This window comes from Ranitomeya imitator, chromosome 6 (genome assembly GCF_032444005.1).
Source record: "Ranitomeya imitator isolate aRanImi1 chromosome 6, aRanImi1.pri, whole genome shotgun sequence".
Taxonomy (NCBI): Eukaryota; Metazoa; Chordata; class Amphibia; order Anura; family Dendrobatidae; genus Ranitomeya; species Ranitomeya imitator.
The window spans coordinates 72,725,660-72,748,159 of record NC_091287.1 but is presented as its reverse complement, the minus strand read 5'-3'; the positions used below and the strand labels follow the sequence as shown (position 1 = coordinate 72,748,159).

Here is a 22,500-nt window from a genome sequence, read left to right as displayed (position 1 = left end):
GTACCTTCCACCAGCCATGGTAGTTGCTTCCATACCTCTTATGAATATAAGGACAGGTACAGTAGCAGGAAACAATTTTCTAAAACTTTTTCTACCACGCAAAACGGATAAGTGAGCAAACACATTTAAGATCTGTACAAAAAAGTGCCGCTGATTTTGACCCACCACTACTAGATTTCTAACATAATCTAATTATATAATTACCTTAAATTGTCTGTCATCCACTTCCGTCTGGGCGTCCTTGAATCCCACAATCCACTGCGCTGCACAGGAAGTACGCCGACCGCCATATTGGAATACCCAAGTGATGGGTATTTTAATATGGCACCCGCTGGAGGTACCAGGCCCTTGTACAGTACCGCAAGCGGGTCATTGTCGGACCCCGCGCTGCTGGGACTCCCCCGCCGCAAGAACCCCGCAACTTATGCGAATCATTGGGCTGATCCCGGTGGCAGATGCGCAATGTGTCTACAGGCAGAGGAAGCCGGTCACATTAAAGAGGTTTTCCTACAACAAAAAGTTAATTTTAAAAATTGACTGTGTCTGACTGTGTACGGAGCATACCACATCTCCTGGGCAGGGGAGGAAGCAAAAGACAATACTGATTTTACAGCAGGGGATCACAGTGGATTCATTTTGTGAGGTAAAATATTTCACTGACTGTTTTTAAAAAATATTTTACCTCACAAAATGTATCCTCTGCGATCTCCAGCAGTAATGTCAGTATTGTCTTTTGCTTCCTCCCCTGCCCAGGAGCTGTGGTATGTTCGGTACATGGTCAGACACAGACAATTTTTAAAATTAACTTTTGTTCGTGGGAAAACCCCTTTAAAAAGCAAATATTGACGCCAACATGGCTCTTCTTAAAAAATACGCCAATGACAATGAAAGGAAAGCAGCAAAGGCACAACGTCAAAGACAACAACGGGCAAATGAGACTCTTGAAGACCAACAGCATCACTGGGACAAAACAATGCATAAGCGTAGGCGTCAAGCACATGAGTCCCCTGATGTAAAAGTCATCAGATTATCACAGGATGCCATTAGGTAAAAATAGCGCCGCATGTCTGCCCCCATCGTGACATTACTGCCCTCCCAATGCGATAGCATCGGGCCTCCATTTAGTAAATAATAAATGTGGAACAAGTCTCCGTTTTTTACGTCTCTACATATTCAACCAAATACTAGCTGAAGTTCTGCAGTATGAATAATACAAATACCAATATAGTTAAAAAAAACATGTTGAAATTACGTAGAGATGACAAAGCATTATTTTATGGTATAGCGAGTATTTGTGATATCCTGAGAACTCTGTTACATATTAGTAATCGTACACCAAGCTTTGCAATTACCCAGCCCCCAACACTCACCAGATGTTTTCTAACCTTTTGGGATGACAACCCTTCCATGTTTCCTTTGTGTTTCCTGACTCACAACGCTAATTGGATAAAATGTTGTCTGAGACTGACCCTTTATCGAAGCCCTGTGTGATTATTTCCGCTGTCCATCAGGGAGTGTATAACAAATATAAGACAGGCCAAAAACAGATAAAATTCAGTGTATACTGCAAGCATAGACGTTTCTCATCTGTATCATACACCTATTAAATATTTCACGTTCACAAAAACACTTGAAATCCCACTACGGAGACCATACAATACACAAAGTCACCTCTATTACCAAGAATAGGAGTTACAGAGAAGCAAATTGATTTACAGGACCCAGGTGAGTATTCACATAACCGTACTTAAAAATGATGTTTTACTACCCAAAGAGTCACTTTCTTTCTGTCTAACTTTGCTTTGAGGGATGGGGCGTTCTAGCACCTATACTGCTGGCAGTTGAAAGTTCACCTTTAAAGAATTAACTTTAGTATGAAATAATTGACTCACTTACCTCTAGACATATAACAGATCCTTGATGATCTCTGAATACCTTCAGCTGGTCACCAGTAACCATGTTCCACCTCCGGATGGTGTAGTCCGTACTTCCTGAAAACAGCTCGCTGTTGGGGGTGTCTAGCACTATACACAGTATGGCACCTAAATGCCCCCTCAATGTCTGGTAGCAGCACCCGCTAAACGCTTCCCAGATTTTCACTGTGCAGTCTGTGCTTCCAGTCACCAGGAACTCTTTCACTTCTTTGCCTTCAATGTCTGATTCCTCTAGGATGTCACTGGATGAAAAATGGGTTAAGACCAAGATGCAGTTTCTGTGACCCTGAAACTCCTGAAGAGGTCTCCCAGTGTCAGTGTCCCAACAGCGAGCAGTTCTGTCATAAGATCCACTGAAGAGCAAGTTCCTGACCACAAGAATCCTGTGGGAGATTTACATGAAAAATTCATAAACATTTAACTAATTTTTGAGAGTTGCAAACAGTACAAATTCTAAATACATATATATAACAGTGGTCATACCTACTTAACAGGTTAGTCCCAAGACCGTAAGTCATCATCACCTGTCAACAGGACAGGGAATATCTTGCTGATCACTATGTGTCCAACTGCTGAGACCCCCAGTGACACCAAGAAAAGGGATCTAGAATCATTTTCCGCTGAACTCCTTCTGGAATGTAGCAGTGGTGAGCATGCTCGATCTCGGCTCCATTCTATGTCTATGGGACTATGGGAAATGGCTTACTCCAACAGTCCCATAGACAATGAATAAAATGAAGGTCACACCAGCACACCATTCAAGAAATGGACTCTGCAGAACATGATCCTAGTTGTTAGTATCGTTGGAGGTCCCAGTGGTCAAATCCCCAGTAATCAATAAGTTATCACCAATTCAATTAACTTAATCCCTATCTTAAGAATAAACCCGTAATATACAGGATCATTTTTGGGACTAGATCTACAAGGAGGAAATAATGAAGTAGTCTTCACAGGATAAACACAAGGTTAAACCAGGAGATCGGTCAGGGCTGTCATACATACACACTGAGAAACCGGTTCAAGGCTACTCGGGGCGTGTTCTTCTTTCTCCACAGAGTGGCAGCCTGCTTATGATTGGTCAACGTCATACAGGAGTAATTGTCAGTGAAAACTGTCTGATAACACCCACTTGGACTTAACTCATTAGGCACCAAATTCTTTGATTGCTAATATCTCCGCAATGGAGAGGTGAAATAAAAAAAAAAAAACTTTATTCATCTCTGCAGCCACTATTACTATATTACTATGTCTAGTTAAACACGAAAAATTTGGTGATGGGTCTTTTTAAGCAAATAAGGCTGAGATGCAAAGACCTTGCAGAGCTATCAATTTCTGGGCATCTGACCACTGGAACCCCCATTGATCCTGGCATCTGGAGGTACCAAAGTCCCCTGTGATGACCGGTTCTGTGAATTCTCTATTTTACGCACTTCTATAAAACCCAGTGGACCCCTAGAAATGATACATTTATCATCTATCCTATGGATAAGTGAAAAATGTATTTAGTGAGTGAACCTCTTAAACTGGATATTTCCATGTTGGAATTGTACAGTCAGGAAACTGTCAATTCCCAAGTGACTTCAAGATCAGTAGCTACTGTATTGTATATAGACTGTTGATCTACTTCAGAATTGCTACTGCCGTTAAAGGGACATTCCCATCTCATACACTTACAACATATCCACAGGACATGCCACAAAATTTGTATAGGATATGTACTATAGATCCCACCAATGGGACCCACATCTATCTTGAGATCAGGGACCTGTTGCGTGCTGCTTCCATTGCAGAGGTGGTTGGAATTCTCATACAGATGAAGAGTATTTCCGCCGACCTGATCAATGACACTGGGGTACGTCCGTGCCTTGTTCTTGACATAGATGCAGGTCCCATTGATAGGATCCACATCTACTAAACATTTATTGTATTTATACTTTATGTGTGAGAAAGTGTTTGCCCCTTCCTGATTTCCTATTTTTTTGCATGTTTGTCACACTTAAATGTTTCAGATCATCAAAAAACTAAATATTAGACAAAGATAACACAAGTAAAAGCAAAAAGTAGCTTTTAAATTAAGGTCTTTATTATTAAGGGAAAAAGAAATCCTAACCTACAGGGCCCTGAGTGAAAAAGTGGTTGCCCACCTTTCCCCCTTAAACATAAATTTACTGTGGTTTATCACATCTTTTGGAAACTGAGTTCAAATTCCCTAGCCACATTCAAGCCTTTTTTAACCCCTTTTCCCCATTGGACGTACTATCCCGTCAAGGTGACCTGGGACTTAATTCCCAGTGACGGGATAGTATGTCCAGCGCGATCAGCTGCGCTCACAGGGGAGCGCGGCCGATCGCGGCCGGGTGTCAGCTGACTATCGCAGCTGACATCCGGCACTATGTGCCAGGAGCGGTCACGGACCGCCCCTGGCACATTAACTCCCGACACACTGCGATCAAACATGATCGCAGCGTTCCGGGGGCATAGGGAAACATCGCACAGGGAAGGGGCTCCCTGCGGGCTTCCCTGAGACCCTCGGTACAAGGCGATGTGCTCACCTTGTACCGAGCGTCTCCTCTCTGCTGGCCCGGATCCAAAATGGCTGCGGGGCTGCACCTGGCTTACCAGAGCAAGCTCAGAGCAAGCCCTGGTAAGCCTGCAGCCCTGCATGTCAGATCGCTAATCTGACACAGTGCTCTGCAAAGTGTCAGATCAGCGATCTGACCCTATAACATGATGCCACCCCCCACCCCCACCCCCGGAGCAATGTTATAAAGTAGAAGCGGAGCAATGTTATAGAGTAGAAAAAAAAGTTTCACATGTGTAAAAAAATAAATAAATTCCTAGATAAAGAAAAAAAAAATATTGTTCCCATAAATACATTCCTTTATCTAAATAAAAAAAACAAAACAATAAAAGTACACATATTTAGTATCACCACGTTCGTAACGACCCGACCTATAAAACTGTCCCACTAGTTAACCCCTTCAGTGAACACCGTAAAAAATTTTTTTTAATAAAAACGAGGCAAAAAACAACGCTTTATTATCATACCGCCGAACAAAAAGTGGAATAGCACGCGATCAAAAAGACAGATATAAATAACCCTGGTATCGCTGAGAGCGACATCTTGTCCGGCAAAAAAACAGCTGTGATACAGCGTCATCAGTGAAAAAATAAAAAAGTTATAGTCCTCAGAATATAGCGATGTACAAAATCATTCTTTTTTCTATAAAATAGTTTTTATTGTATAAAAGCGCCAAAACATAAAAAAAATCTAAATGAGGTATCACTGTAATCGTACTGACCGGAAGAATAAAACTGCTTTATCCATTTTATCAAACGCGGAACGTTATAAACGCCCCCCCAAAAAAAAAGAAATTCATGAATAGCTGGTTTTTGGTCATACTGCCTCACAAAAATTGGAATAAAAAGTGATAAAAAAAATGTCACGTGCCCGAAAATGTTACCAATAAAAACGTTAACTCGTCCCGCAAAAAACAAGACTTCACATGGACCAAAGTTTGGAAAAATTACTGCTCTCAAAATGTGGTAACGCAAAAAATTTTTTTTTTTGCAATAAAAAGCGTCTTTTAGTGTGTGACAGCTGCCAATCATAAAAATCCGCTAAAAAACCAAATCAAACTCCCCTTCATCACCCCCTTAGGTAGGGGAAAATAAAAAAAATTTAAAAAATATATTTATTTCCATTTTCCCATTAGGGTTAGGACTAGGGTTAGGGCTAGGGTTGGGGCTAGGGTTGGGGCTAGGGTTGGGGCTAGGGTTAGGGCTAGGGTTGGGGCTAGGGTTAGGGTTGGGGCTAGGGTTAGGGTTTGGATTACATTTGCAGTTGGGATTAGGGTTAGGGGTGTGTCAGGGTTAGGGGTGTGGTTAGGGTTATGGTTGGGATTAGGGTTAGGGGTGTGTTGGAGTTAGGGGTGTGGTTAGGGTTGGGGTTAGGGGTATGGTTGGGATTAGGGGTGTGTCTTGGTTAGGGTTTCAGTTAGAATTGGGGGTTTCCACTGTTTAGGCACATCTGGCGTCCGATCTCAATTCCAGCCAATTCTGCGTTGAAAAAGTAAAACAGTGCTCCTTCCTTCCGAGCTCTCCCGTGCGCCCAAACTCCAACATACGGGATATCAGCGTACTCAGGACAAATTGGACAACAACTTCTGGGGCCAATTTCTCTTGTTACCCTTGGGAAAATAAAAATTTGGGGGCTAAAAAAAACTTTTTTGTGGGACAAAAATAATTTTTTATTTTCACGGCTCTGCGTTATAAACTGTAGTGAAATACTTGGGGGTTCAAAGTTCTCACAACACATCTAGATAAGTTCCTTGGGGGTCTATTTTCCAATATGGGGTCACTGGTGGGGGGTTTCCACTGTTTAAGTACATCAGGGGCTATGCAAATGCAACGTGACGCCTGCAGACCAATCCATCTAAGTCTGCATTCCAAATGGCACTCCTTCCCTTCCGAGCTCTGCCATGCGCCCAAACAGTGGTTCCCCCCGACATATGGGGTATCAGCGTACTCAGGACAAATTGGACAACAACTTTTGGGGACCAATTTCTCCTGTTACCCTTGGGAAAATACAAAACTAGGTGTTAAAGATAATTCTTGTGGGGAAAAAAATGATTTTTTATTTTCACAGCTCTGCGTTGATAGCTGTTGTGAAACACTTTGGGGTTCAAAGTTCTCACAACACATTTAGATAAGTTCCTTGGGGGTCTAGTTTCCAATATGGGGTCACTTGTGGGAAGTTTCTACTGCTTAGGTACATTAGGGGCTCTGCAAACGCAATGTGACGCCTGCAGACCATTCCATCTAAGTCTGCATTCCAAATGGCGCTCCTTCCCTTCCGAGCTCTGCCATGCGCCCAAACGGTGGTTACCCCCCACACATGGGGTATCAGCGTACTCAGGACAATTTGCACAACAACTTTTGGGGTCCAATTTCTCCTGTTACCCTCGGGTAAATAGAAAACTGGGGGCTAAAAAATAATTTTTGTGGAAGAAAAAAATAATTTTATTTTCATGGCTCTGCGTTATAAACTGTAGTGAAACACTTGGGGGTTCAACGCTCTCACAAGACATCTAGATAAGATCCTTAGGGGTCTGCTTTCCAAAATGGTGTCACTTGTGGGGGTTTCAATGTTTAGGCACATCAGGGGCTCTCCAAACGCAACATGGCATCCCATCTCAATTCCAGCCAATTTTGCATTGAAAAGTCAAATGGCGCTCCTTCCCTTCTGAGCTCTGCCATGCGCCCAAACAGTGGTTCACCTCCACACATGGGGCATCCGGGTACTCAGGACAAATTGTACAACAACTTTTGGTGTCCACTTTCTCCTGTTACCCTTGGTAAAATAAAATAAATTGGAGCTGAAGTAAATTTTTTGTGAAAAAAATTTAAATGTTCATTTTTTTTTTAAACATTCCAAAAATTCTTGTGAAACACCTGAAGGGTTAATAAACTTCTTGAATGTGGTTTTGAGCACCTTGAGGGGTGCAGTTTTTAGAATGGTGTCACACTTGGGTATTTTCTATCATATAGACCCCTGAAAATGACTTCAAATGTGATGTGGACCCTAAAAAAATGGTGTTGTAAAAATGAGAAATTGCTGGTCAAATTTTAACCCTTATAACTCCCTAACCAAAAAAAAATTTTGTTTCCAAAATTGTGCTGATGTAAAGTAGACATGTGGGAAATGTTACTTATTAAGTATTTTGTGTGACATATCTCTGTGCTTTAAGGGCATAAAAATTCAAAGTTGGAAAATTGAAACATTTTCTAAATTTTCATCAAATTTCCATTTTTTTTCACAAATAAACGCAGGTAATATCAAAGAAATTTTACCACTATCATGAAGTACATTATGTCTCGAGAAAACAAGGTCAGAATCACCAGGATCTGTTGAAGCATTCCAGAGTTATAACCTCATAAAGGGACAGTGGTCAGAATTGTAAAAATTGGCCCGGTCCTTAACGTGCAAAACACCTTCGGGGCTTAACACCACATCTGTTTTCAATCAAGAAATCACTTAAATAAGTCCTGCCTGACAAAGTGAAGTTGAGCAAAAGATCCTCATAAGCTAGACATCATGCTGCGATCCAAATAAATTCTGGAGCAAATGAGAAACAAAGTAATTGAGGTCCATCAATGTGGAAAACGTTATAAATAGTGATGAGCAAGTGTGCTCGTTACTTGAGATTTCCAAGCTTGCTCAGGTGTTCTCCAAGTATCTGGGGCATGCTCATGTTTTAGGTTTGTGTTCCCGCAGCTGCATGATTTGCGGCTGCTAGACAGCTTGAATACATGTGGGGATTGCCTGTTTGTTAGGGAATCCCCACATGTAAACAGGAAATCCCCACATATATTCAGGTTGTCTAATAGCCGCAAATCATGCAGCTGCAGGAGTACAAAGATGAGCACGCTCCAGATACTCGGAGAACACCATAGCATGCTCGGAAATCTCTACTAACGAGCACACTTGCTCATCACTAGTTATAAAGCCATTTTTCAAGCTTTGGTACTCCAGCAAACCACAGTGAGAGCCATTATCCACAAATGGTGAAAACACAGAACAGTGGTGAACCTTCCCAGGAGTGGCCGGCCAACCAAAATTACCACAAGAATGCAGCAACAACTCATTCAAGAGGTCACAAAAGAAACTACAACAACATCTAAACAACTGCAGGTCTCACTTGCCTCTGCTAAGGTCAATGACTCCACCATAAGAAACTGAGCAAAAATAGCCGGCATGGTAGAGTTCCAAGATGAAAGCCACTGCTGAGCAATAAGAACATAAAGGCTCATCTCAGTTTTGCCAGAAAATATCTTGATGACCCCAAGACTTTTGGGAGAATACTCTGTGGACTGACAAGACAAAAGTTGAACTTTTTGGAAGGTGTAAGTCCCATTACATCTGGCGTAGAGGTAATACAGCATTCCAGAAAAAGAACATCATACCAACAGTAAAATATGGTGGTAGTGTGATGGTCTGGGGCTGTTTTGCTGCTTAAGGACCCGGAAGACTTGCTGTGGTAAATGGAACCATGAATTCTGCTGTCTGCCAAAAATCCTGAAGGAGAATGTCCAGCCATCTGTTTGTGACCTCAAGCTGAAGCACACTTAGGTTATGCAGCACGACAATGATCCAAAATGCACCAGCAAGTCTATCTCTGAATGGCTAGTCAAAGTCCTGACCTTAATCCAATTGCTATGCTTTGGTATGACCTTAAAAAGGCGGTTCATGCTCAGAAACCCTCCAATGTGGCTGAATTACAACGATTCTGCAAAAATGAGTGGGCCAAAATTCCTCCAGAGCGTTGTAAAAGACTCATTGCCAGTTATCACAAATGCTTGATTGCAGTTGTTGCTGCTAAGGGTGGCCCAACCAGTTATTAGGTTTAGGAAGCAATCACTTTTTCACACAGGGTCCTGTAGGTTTGGATTTCTTTTTCCCTTAATAATACAGTAAAGACCTTCATTTAAAAACTGCATTTTGTGTTTACTTGTGTTATTTTGTCTAATATTTAAATTTGTTTTATCATCTGAAACATTTACGTGTAACAAACATGCAAAAGAATAGGATATCTGTAAGGGGCAAACATGTTTTCATACAATTGTACAATTATTTAATATTTCACGCACAGAGCATAAAATTTTCATGGTCTTCTTGGACAAAGTTGATGAGATCTGTCATAAATAAATGTGTGAGAACAGAACAACGCACATGGAGAATGACAATCAAAACTTCGTCCACAGTATTCATTACAGGAAATTTTCTGAGAAAGTCATTACCCACCTGTTCACAATTGATGTATGTCCAGAGTACACAGTGTGACACTGTCCTGTCGAGACCTCCCATTTCCTCACAGTGTGATCGGCGCTGCACGTGAAAGCTGCTTCATTCTCCAGGTGACAAAATGTAATGTAGCTGCTATGTCCTGTGGCCATGGCAAAAGAACAGAAACAAGAGACTCTCAACTCACCATGTACAGTGGTATCTACATAGTATAAGTAGCCAACCTACCGTAAGTAGCCGAAGATTAATAAAGGCACACAGCGGTAAGTGATACCACTTTGAAAAGTAGGCACTTTATCTGAACAGATTTTCTACACAGAAAAAAAAAATTAAGCAGAAAAAAAATCACGGTAGAATGGCTTCACATCTCATGGATTAAATTTAAGCCTCCAACACCCATAAGGCTACGTTCCCACAATGGGTATTTGGTGAGTTTTTGATGTTGCAGATTTGCTTCACCATTTTTGCACCTATTACATTATTGCGCTTTTTTTTAATTGCGTTTTTGAGTGCATTTTATTTACATGCACTTTTATCACGTTTTTGACACCTCGGTTTTTGCTTCTATTAGTATATCATGTTTTAAATAAAGCTGCTTTGCTTTCGATACTTCCTGGTGTTTGGCTTTGCCAAACCTTACGGATACAGTCAAATGTAAATCACATGAACTTTTAGTGCATTTTCTGCAGCAGAACGCAGATGTGTTTTTTATCTGTGTATTCTCCTCGTCTAATGCAATTCTATCGCTGTTAAACAACAGCTTTGTCAGGAGCTTCGCAATCTTAGTGTGATAAAACAGTGGGCAAGAGATTTCTATAAATCTCATCTACTTTGCTAGAACAGTAAGAGGCTTCATTTTTAGTGCAGAAAAGATATGCAGCTTCAAAAACTCATTGAGGGAACTTACTGTAATCTTAATCATGTTTGGTCAACTCTAGACAAACTTGCGCTACAGCAAGCTGCCTATCATTATCTTAGGCTTCAGCCTTTTCCAACCTACTGTGCAAATGGACTCATTTTTGTAGAGGGAAACATGTCCCCTCCTGAAGTATAAAGTCCCATAAAATCCTTGTTTTACGCTCAATCCAAAAAAAAGAGACTAATATCAGGTTGTATTTTAGGGCACTAATTGCTTCATAATCAGAAGCATCCTATCTTGTTCATTAGAAATGTTACAACAAGATCAGAAAAATGATTAGTAATTTGGATTTGCTGTAAATTAGGCATTCAAGTGTACCTTATTTCAGGTAAACTTTAAAAGTAAGCTGTCCTATGTGCGCATGAGTAATAACACTATTTCTAGCCATATTATACGACTACTATCTTGCGCTTTCACTTGTCCTCTCCTCTGAAGGCTCTTTATGTTTCAGTTGTCTCACAGCTAGTGGGTGGAGATCAACTGCTATGATAAATCCTATACACAGTTCAAAGAACTAAGGGATTCCTGCTCTTCTTTATCTGTTTAATGTATGTTCAGAAGCAGCTGAGGCATGCAGAACACTAGCATCACCTAGCAGTGTAGCTATGAATCCAGCTCTGTAATGAAGCAAAGCAGTTATTTGAAACTGCAGCGCCATCAATCTGCGTCTGCATTTTTCTCACTGTGCTGAGTGCTCCTCACTCCTCCCCACTATAGAGAAAATACGAGCTGTAACCTGATACCTCACTGTGCTGACAGTCTGATTTGCTTCAAACAAGACTGTTTTGAGCTGTTATTTTTCAGATTGGATGAGAAGTTCAAGAGGCAGTGGTATAGGAAGAAGAGGCTCATAACTGGAGAAAGAAGCAGATTTCTCTGATAAGACATATAAGGTTTCAGCAGCACATTATACAGCATCACCTAGCTGTGTAGCTATGAATCCAGCTCTGTAATGAGGTAAAACAGTCATTTAAAGCTGCAGCGCCATCTGCTCTGTGTCTCATTGTGCTGAGCACTCCTCATTACTCCTCACTCAATAGAGAAAATAACAGCTGTAACCTGATACCTCACTGTGCAGGCAGTCTGCTTTGCTTTAACAAATACTGAAATGACAGTGTGTAAATGCATTTTTTTATGATAGGGCTGAGTATCTTTGCATTCCCCACTTATAGTGTAGCTCTTTTTTTTATGTAGCTGGACTTTGGGGGTTTTGGAGATAACGGTTCCTCACCATCTTTTGCTTCACAACTGGTGAATATTGTCAGACAAAGCAGCAATTTATAAAACAGTTTTCTCCTAAACGGCAGATCTGTATAAGTAAGCTTTGTGCCTTGGATGTAACCTGAAATATAACGTCTCTTTATTCCTTACCGACTATGGCTTCAAGCAACGTTTTTGATTCTCAAGAATAGCAGATTACCGTACTTAAGTTATGCTTCTCTTACTGTATAAAAAAACTGTTCCCTTTTCACTGCTGCCAAGTTACATGTTGGCATTTGCCAGCCCCTGCCTGCTCCTCTTTTGAGCCGCTGATCCCTTTACGTCCTCGGATGATTCAAATATCAGAGAAATTACGTTGGAGCATAAGCTCATTCATCAAAGTGGGCTCTGGTGTCCGTGCTGGAAAACGAAGAGAGTAAGGTTTGGCAACAGAACGGGGTGAAACCTTTTTCTTTTATAAAATCTTGTATTTAATGTGCAGTTCGTGGAAGCATTATCAAGAAATTTAATTTCAGGACTAATCCCTTGAGGAAACTGAGACTGTCTGGTGCCCAACATAATGAGAAATCCACAGTGTCCTCTCCTCATACTTCACAATATTACCTATTGTTATTTTAGGAATTAGACCACCAGGGCTTCACTGGCACACATGAAGGCTGCTGACATATATATATACTGTATTTATATTAGGCCAATCAAATCCCACCACTTCTCAATCAGTTCTATAGTTCCTGAAAAATTTCCCACAAGTTTTGTAATGAACTTTTGCTGCTATTGTTTGTGCCATGTACAGTTCTTTGTTAGATGGCTTTACAACTGAAAAAAATGTATGCGATAATCTGACCCCTAGAAGTAATGTAGAAATCCTGTGGTAAATGCCTTCACTTATCATTTTTAGCTCATTTCCAGGATTTGATCAATGTTTTTAAGGAATTGTGCACACAGTAAAGTCAGACAGAGCTGCTATGGCCCTATATAATGAATTCATAGGCACATCGTGTTGTTCACAATGAATTGATTTAGAATGGAAATTTAGATCTTCAAAATCTACACCAAAAATTCTCAGAATTAACGTACCCTTAGCCCACGTGCACACCTTGGGTATTTGGTGATTTTTTTACCTGTGTTTGTAAGCCAAAACTGGGAGTGGGTGAATACTGAGGTAAAAATACTGACTAAATACTCAATGTGTGCACATGGCATTAAAATGGATATCCAGAAATGTTTTATATTTTTTAATATGGGCCTAAAAAATAGTGGACAGATAGTTGCTTACAAATCCCGCCTGTTCTGCCGGGCGCCATCTCAAAGTGATCACAGACCGCTCCTACCGGTATTCATTTGTTCCACATCAACCGAGCAGCTCTTCCTTTTGTAGACTGCTTTGTCGATGGGGTGTTACTTCCAACGTCATGCTGATTGAGAGACGGCTCTCCGTAGAGCATCAACAGAGTAGAAGAGAAGCTGCGGCTCTGTCGAAATAACGTTAGCGGAAGCCGCTGAATCACTGGCAGGACCAGCAAGATCTATGCAAGGCACAACAGGTAGGTAGGTAGGTAGCCAAAAAAAATTGTAACACAAAAAAAAGTAGTGCTGGGCAATCTCTTTAAATGTGTTTAATTTAATAAGTTCTAGAACTTATTAAAATGTACCCATCTGAAATGTGTCCTCTTTCGGTTTGTGCCTTAGGCAGGACAATATTTCCCATGTCTGTATGTCACCAAAGTTGTATAAAACTGCTCAATCCACTAGCTATGCCAGTTCGCTTATCAGATAGACAAGAGGGCTGGCTTAGTTATTAAACATGAGCAATCATCCAGCCCTTACTAAACACAGCTCCAGTCATGTGCTGAAACCACGGAGTGAAGACTCAATCAGGTACCTAATGAGGGAGTTGGATCAACTCTAAAATCATTGTTTCAATAAGACCTTCCTTCCAACCTGTCTCCGGAAACCTCATATCTACTGGCAGTGACTGGATTATTTCTGTGGTTTCTCTTCAGTTCCGGCACTTACAAGTCCAGAAACCAGTGCTCGGAACTGCAGCCGCCGACTGTGGATCCATCTATACCTTTCGGTGTTGTGCCAGCGCTGCACAACTTAAGGCCGGTTTCACACGTCCAGATAATTCCAGTACCGGAAAAAATCGGTACCGGAATTATCCGTGTCCGTGTGCCCCTACGTTTCTGTGGCACATCAGTGTGGCACACGTGTGGCACACGTGTGCCGCCCGTGTGCCCACTGGGTACCACACGCACCGTGCTGGGTACCACACGTACCAGCATCTGGTGCTGAAGCCGCGATTCATATCTTCCCTGCAGCAGCATTTGCTGCAGAGTAGATATGAATAATAGTGTTTAAAATAAAGATCTATCTTTCCCCCGCCCTCCTACCCCCTGTGCGCCCCCCTGCTGTTCCAAAAATACTCACCCGGCTCCCTCGTTGGCTGTCGCTTCTTCCTGTTCTGGCCGCAGCTTCTCCTGTATGCGGTCACGTGGAGCCGCCGATTAGAGTCATGAATATGCGGCTCCACCCCTATGGGAGGTGGAGCCGCATATTAATTACTGTAAATGAGCGGCCCCACGTGACCGCATACAGGAGAAGATGTGGCCAGGAGAGGAAGCAGCGCCGGCGAGGGAGCGAGCTGGGTGAGTATTTTCAGAACAGCGGGGGGGGGGCACACAGGGGGTGGGGGGGCGCACAGGGGGTGGGAGGGCGACGGGAAGATAGATCTTTATTTTAAACACTATTATTCATATCTTCTCTGCAGCAAACGCTGCTGCAGGGAAGATATGAATCGCGGCTTCAGCACCAGTGGGGGGGACAGCGCTTACTGTAGCGCTGTCTCCTGCACGGCACACGGACTGCACACGGACAAGGTCCGTGTGCGGTACGTGTTTTACACGGACCCATTGACTTTAATAGGTCCGTGTAATACATGCACTCCCACGAACACTGACATGTCTCCGTGTTTGGCAAACGGAGACACAGTCCGCAAAAAATCAATGACATCTGAACAGATGCATTGATTTTTATGTGTCTACGTGTGTCAGTGGCTCCGGAAACTGTCACCTCACGTACCGGAGACACTGACGTGTGAAACCGGCCTAACCAGGTGTGCAGTCCACGTTGACTTATTGAACACCCAGATCTATTGATCCACACAACAAGCGCTTTTCTTTTCTCTTTTTCTTACTGTGCCTGGAAGACAACTTGCTGGAGCCCGTTACCAGAAAATATAGCTGCAGATCGGGGCACCTTATAAATGGGAACTATAATATTGCATAACTTACAAAGTTGAGCACATTTAGCAATTTTTAAGCTGGACAACCTTTTTTATTTGGGTATTAACGTCTCACCAAAACACATCAAAAAGATGTAAATTTGTTAGATAAAAGATACAAAATATTTTTGGGTTATATCATTCCAGTTAATTAAAAAGGGGAAGTGACAATTGGCAAATGACTGGACAGAAATTATCCCCAAAATAACGAAAAAAGAATGGAGAAGATCCAAAAGAATCAACAGGTGAATTTATACACAATCTCAACGCCAACATGACAGTTGTATTTTTGTGTAAAATTTTTGCACCTATTGTATGTTCCCACGGCGCTCGCGCTGATGTCAGTTAGATGAAGTGAGTTCATTGGCTGTGAATTCCCAGGACCTTTCTGACGGCACCACGAGCGTGAGAACTTGAGGTTATAGGAGTTCACTGTGAGACACTGAGCAGTGGTAGCAGACACTGCTCAGTGTCTCTGCTGGATGACAGGCTGCATGGTTGCATCATGCAACCATTCAGCCTGCCATCTAGATGTAGCAGAGCTATACCCGTCATGGGACAAATGGATTATCATCTTCTCAGCGGACAGGTGGGGAATATTGTTGTTTGTTATTTTAATTCTCCTGCAGGGGACAATGGTGTCAATGGAATGAGCATTGCAGTAAGTATGTTTTAATTAAGATTTATTAAAGGAGTCTGTGTCATTCTTTCAATTAAAGGACTTTATTCTGTGTGTGTGTTTTTATACTATATCACTATGGGGTTAGTAATGGGAGCGTCTTATTGATGCCCTCCATTACTAACCTCTCAGCTTGATGTCACCTGACAATACAAAGCTGACATCAAACCCCTCAACTATTAGCTAACTTGCAACCACATCAGGGAAAGTGGGAAGAGCGAGGTTAAGTGCCAGAATTGGCACGTTATAGATGCACCTTTTCTGGGGTGGCTTTTAGCCTGGGGTGGCCAATATCCATGTCCCTTTCCTAGGCTATTAATATCAGCCCACAGCTGTCTGCCTAGCTTTTGCTGGTTATTATTTATAGGAGGACCCTACGTCATTTTAATAGCCAGTAAAGGCTAAGTATACAGCTGTGAACTGATATTAATAGCCTGGGAAGCTACATGGGCATTACCCCCTTCCCAGGCTATAAACATCTGCCTCCAGACGTCAACTTTCCCTCTGCTGGTTAAGAAAATTATGTGGGAGCCGATAACATTTTTTTTTCAGAAAAAAAATCTTTTAATAATTAAACACATGTACAGTGAGCTGCAAACACACTGCACTAATTGTATATGTCACTGACATCTATATATCTATCTATTCTATGTGAATGCACTGTATGTAATCTATCTATTCTTTCCTGTTAGGTCCCGATGTCATTTTACTGTATGCGACAGATGAAATGCTGGCTTTTCAGAGCTGATCAGTGTGTAAAAATCAGATAGCACCCGCATGGTCTGAGGGTTGTGCGATTTTTTTTTTGCTCACACCCATTGACTTGCATTGCCGTGTCTCGTCCGAGATACGCGGCAAATCACAGCATGCTGCTATTTTTTTCTTAGTACGATTTCAATTGAGAAAAAAAAAAATCGCAGATGATATGTAACCCATTGAATAACATTGGTCAGAGTGCAATCTGATTTTTTATCGGACTGCACTGATACGTTTTTCTTGCATATGAGTATGAGCCCTAACCAATAGATACTGTGTGCGGAGAACTCTCAGATTCCAGACTTCACAAGGAAACACCTTCCTTATAATATGTAAAGGCCACACCTATAAGGCAGACCACAGTAAAGGAATTTTTTTTTTCCAAAAGACAATTGTTACTACCTCTTGCCACATAAGGTCATGAAGGAGTATAAAATCGCATGTGGGGACAATTCATTACTTGAAGGGGTTGTCTGGCCTTATGGTACAAGTCTACAGTCACTCTATGTGACTGCAGACTTGTGAATCCTCACAACGTACGCATTGACAGATGATGTTGAGGGAGTAAAAAAATCGGCAAGCTTGACTTCCAACCCCCAGTAATGTCAGTACTGAGTCAAGCATTCCTGTTTATGTGTATGGAGGCCTTTCCGACTATTGTTCTCGTGGAGGTTCTCAAAATCTGATGTGGAAAACACTATTGCACACGGAGTGGCACAGGTAACATGGCACCTGTGCCACACCTGGACAGTACCATGCACAAGATCAGATAATTGGCCCCAGTGTGCCAGAGCATCCCACCGCGCTACGATACACAGTCAAATCGCGCAAGGAAAATAAAAGTATATGTAAGGTTCAAAAGGATCATAGTGCAAAACACAGGACATGTCCCACATCAACATATACCTGCGGTCTACTTTATGAGTTTCTTTATAATTCGTTAATCCATTTTTGTTTTTAACTAGAAAGGAGAAGTGACAGGTAACATGAGTCATGGACCTATGAGGATACATTTTTGCCACTTTTGTGTAGAAGTTAGAAGGAGAACAGCCTGGTGGCCTACGATGAGCTCTACAGACCCATTTTCTATAATATAATATTGGGCTCCACCGATGTAATTACGTTAGACGTTTGTACAAATAAATAGTTTTCGACTTAACAAATTGTTTTGTGAATAGTACGCTCACCTTGCAGCAACTTGCAGCACTGGTGGTCAGACGTCCTCCATAGGCGAGCAGTGCAATCTTCACTGGCGGTCAACAGGTGGCATCCATCCGGGCTCACGCTAAGCCAATTGATTCCTCCTTTGTGATCCGTGCAGATTTTAATCAAAGGATTGGTTGTGCCGCAATTGGAGCTTCCGCTCCCCATTCTCTGGAGCCCAGCATGGGCACTGGCAAAGGGAGGAGGATTCATGGGTTTCACCACTCGGGTGCACAGGTCAACGACAATTTATACACTTGTGTCTTCTACATTGTGAGCGATTTACGGAAGGTACCTAAAGACTGTTCAATAAGACAAAATCAGTGGGAGAGCTTTAAAAAAAACACAGCACCATTCTGTTAGGCCAACGAAAATGTTCCTCTTGGTGTTTATTGTTACAAATACACACAGTATATTATTATATCAACCCATCGCAAAGTCACATTCCCTTCTCCATTACTAACCCAACAAGCCCGATCATATAACTCGAGGTTTACATGACACTTGGCATAACATAAACATAACGGGGGACTGATTGCTCGGATATTTGAGAACACGCCTGTAGGAAAAGTATTCTAGTTCTGCTTCACTAACCCACAAGTAGAAGCCATTTGTCCATGGAAGGATGGTGGAAGATGCGTCCGTCCAGTACAATACTATTAGAATTTTCGTAATCTAAGTTTGTAAACGTGTTACAGAGTTTTTGCTTCTCCTATTCTTGTGTGCACTCATGCAGAATAGGTTGATACGAGTAAGTTGTTCGATACCTATATCTCCTCCTCTAGTGTTTACATGCTGCTCTGATTGTGGGATCACGGCTTCATTTATGCAAAAAGTGATTTATTAGATGTCATAACTTTGTAGTAATCCTACACACTGATGCTTACCGGCTGTCCTTTGGGGCCACGCACACAATATTACAATTTCTACAGGGTTCCAATATAGGACACACAGAAAAACAATGTTTCATAGAGAAACTATGGAGAACCTGCAGTCTCTGATATAAGCATTAATAAGAATATAGGGCAGCTCAGTAGTCAGCACTGCAGCATTGGGGTCCTGGGGTCAAATCCCACCAAGGACAACATCCGCAAGGAGTTTGTATGTTCTCCCCGTGTTTGTGTGGTTTTCCTCCTGGTATTCCGGTTTCCTCCCACACTCCAAAGACATACTGAAAGGGACTTTAGATTGTGAGCCCCAATGGGGACAGTGATGATAATGTGTGTAAAGTTCTGTGGAATTAATCATCAGTGGGCTGTTTCAGATTTGTATCCATTAATGGTCCATGTGTCTGTTGTTACCATCAGTTTGGAATCAATTATTCTAGAAAGCAAAAGAAAAAATAAAGTCCAAAATTCTTCTACCCATTAAATAGTAAATAATGGACCGGATAGCACTTGGAGGACGCTGATGACGACATTCATGTTCTGTCTGGGTTTTTTTTTTGATGAATTTGAATGGGAGAGTTTGATCAGTGACACAGATTCAAAAACAGGCGTCTCTGGTTTTTGGGGGGTTTTGTTTGCAGACGCTAACAAAAAACATAGACACACAAATGGCACCATAGACTATAACGAGTACATGTTCTGTCAATGAAAAACACAGAGCAAGTATAGAGAAAAGGAACTCTTACTGAAGAGTGCGTATCATGGGGTCCGAGGAAACAGCTGCTGCCTTGAGATACCCGCTTTCTGCACACTACTGGCTAAAGATGAAGGAAACGTATCAATGAGTGTCGCTTCTGTTCTTCTATTATTGGATATTATTAATTACAAGAATAAGCAATAAAAAAAAATGATATCATAAAGTGATGTTTCCTTCAGTCTCAAACAAATAGAGAGGGTTTGGCTGCCGATTTGGGCTCGTGCAAACTACCTTGTTTTCGGTGCAAGTGTGATCTGACAAAACATCGGATTGCACTCAGCCATGAAAGTCAGTGGGTCTGACAAAAATATCCGACTGCAGTCGGATGACATCTGAGTGCGGGCCGATATTCATTGACTGACAGAATGGAGGAGATAGGACATTTTTTTTCTCATCTGAGAAAATCGGATCACACTATGATGAAACTCTAAGGGTATGTGCACACGTTGCGGATTCCATTGCAAATTTTTCCGCGCGGACTCTGAAAAATCCGCAGGTAAAATGCCCTGCAATTTACCGCAGATTTACTGGTGATTTTGTGCAGATTTCACCTGCGTTTTTATACCTGCGGATTCCTATAAAGGAATAGGTGTAAAACGCTGCGGAATCCACACAAAGAATTGACATGCTGCAGAAAATAAGCCGCAGCGTTTCCGCGCTGTATTTTCCGCAGCATGTGCACTGCGGATTTGGTTTTCCATAGGTTTACATGATACTGTACATAGCATGGAAAACTGCTGCGGATCCGCAGCATCAAATCCGCTGCAACGTGTGCACATGCCCTAATAATTAGCAAAATCAGTCCGATTCTCTCGGAGAGAACATACGGTTGTGTGGTCTGAGCCCAAGACAATGTACTCAGGACTCGATGAAGGAGCGCCCAGGAGACACTTCAGGAGACATCTGTATAAGAGGCCAGAGTGGAGAACAGTTGATTTTCCGAGGTACACGTTATGGCTATGTTCACACGTAAGAAAAGAGGCGCAGAGTTTTCTGCACAAAATCCGCATCTCCTGGCAGAATCCGCAGCTGCGGATTTGCCGCATTTTTTATGCGGATTTAGTGCGGTTTTTGTGCGGAATTGATGTGGATTTTGTGCGGATTTTCTGCAGATTTTACCACTGTGGATTTCTATTAATGGAGGGGTGCAGAAATGCTGCAGATCCGCACAAAAGAAGTGACATGCACTTCTTTGAAATCCGCAGCGTTTCTGCGCGGATTTTTCTGCACCATGTGCACAGCTTTTTTTATTTTCACATTGATTTACATTGTACTGTAAATCACAGGGCGGATCTGCAGCGTTTGTGTGCGGAAAAATACGCTGAAGATCTGCACTAAATCTGCATCGTGTGCACACAGCCTATCAGCGGGGAAATTGTCGGCATGCTCACACGCTTTTCTTTTAGCTGGAATTGAGGTTTAAAGGGGGTAAAAAATCAATGACAGATTCTAGTGATATTTGTGAGACTTTATAATCACTCTACATTCTATGGTAAAGTCTATTAAAGTCACGTACCGCAATGTCAGTCTTTAAGAAGTCCTGATCTGAGATCCGCAGCGACCAGGCGGGAGTTTATACAAAGTCCATGGTTATGCTGCAGTGCTGCCCCATGAAGAGTTTCCAGAACAATGCTATCTATGCAGGGGGCTGGAGGCCAGGACTGCTGCGTCAGCATAGCTCCAATCTCAGCTCTCCAAGAATCATACACCAGAGCCGGCCTGTAGCTACATACACAACTCTTCCCTGGATTCGAATATTTTCTCTGCCCCACATACAGGGAACCTCTGCCAATTCAGTTTAATGCGTATTTTTCTTTATGCTGGGACTTGTGCTTCCACCAGGACAAAAAGGCAGAATTTAATTATTATTTTTTTAATTATTATCTATTTATATAGAACCATTGATTCCATGGTGCTTTACATGAGAAGTACATACAAGTAACCAAGTTAATCTGCTCGTATAAACAGATGTAGTCATAAGAGTCCGGGTATTGACAGATAATAGATAGCAAATTGATCGGTTCTCATTTACTAGCGTTTACTTGTTGCAAATTATTATTGGAGGCCCATAGAAATGATCCTGTGTACAGTTTACATCATTGTCAGCAGAACCCGCCATTCGCCGTGCTGCCGAGAAGTGAAGATTTTTATGTCTCCATAAAAAGTGTAATTTTATCATTATTTGTTGATTGTTGGGCAGGTCTAGGGTCAGGCAGATGACCATATTTTCAATCTCAGTGTGATCCGACAAAACATCAAATCACACTTGGACCAATATTATTCTATGTGGCCGTACATATTTCCAATTTTTGTCCCTGGACCAAGTTTGTTCAAGGAAAAAAAAAATCACAGCATTGCCCAATTTGCATCCAGAAATCAGGTCGTGTTTGGCCAGGCAAGTGAATGGGTCCATCGAAAAAATCTAACCGCACTTGGATGACATCTGAGTGCAGTCTGATTTTTATGTACTGCCAGAATGGAGACGATGGAGACATTTTTTTTTCCATCTCCTCATTAGAAAAAAAAAATCCTGATAGCATAATTGGACCAATTTTCTCAGATGAGAGAAAATACACTGGTGTGACCCGAGCCTTACACTGAGCAATGATCATTAATGAACGTTAATAAGAGTGATCCTTCAAGGCAATCATTGCCCAGTTTATGAGACGCCTAAGACAGGGTCTGATCAGATAGTCCAATTATCAATAGACCCCAACAATTCTGATCACTGATCTAGACCCAGAAAATGCAAATAAAAACGTGTGATCAGAACATGCCCCTATCTGACCCTTCCAGTCACTGACAAAGTCGCATTAGGCTATCCTGGAGATCTATGAGCCCCGTAATATACAAACATAGTAATAAATAAGAAGAAGAAGAACAGAAAGTGCAACATCCACTCATCAGCGCCACACATTAGTCACAGGGGATGACACCTCACACATCTGCTAACAGGACCTCACTGTTTACCTCCAGATCTCCCAGCAGGACAGGTATGATGGGTTCCCAGTTAGGACTCCTCCTGTCCCATTCTCCCATGTAATGTCTGCACAGGCT

General features: G+C 42.0%; 1 protein-coding gene across 1 annotated transcript in view; it reads right to left on the bottom strand.

Annotated features, from left to right (window-relative positions):
• WDR86 (WD repeat domain 86) overlaps positions 1-22,500 on the bottom strand; it is a 67,004-nt gene that overhangs the window by 44,380 nt on the left and 124 nt on the right. Inside the window, exons 1-4 of the mRNA XM_069729768.1 lie at positions 22,414-22,500; positions 17,784-18,101; positions 9,739-9,880; positions 1,897-2,317 (exon numbers count right to left, since the gene is read on the bottom strand). The exon at positions 22,414-22,500 is cut by the window's right edge and continues 124 nt beyond it. Coding sequence (XP_069585869.1) covers positions 1,897-2,317; positions 9,739-9,880; positions 17,784-18,012 — 792 coding nt within the window. The 5' untranslated portion in view covers positions 18,013-18,101; positions 22,414-22,500. The remainder of the gene's footprint in view (positions 1-1,896; positions 2,318-9,738; positions 9,881-17,783; positions 18,102-22,413) is intronic.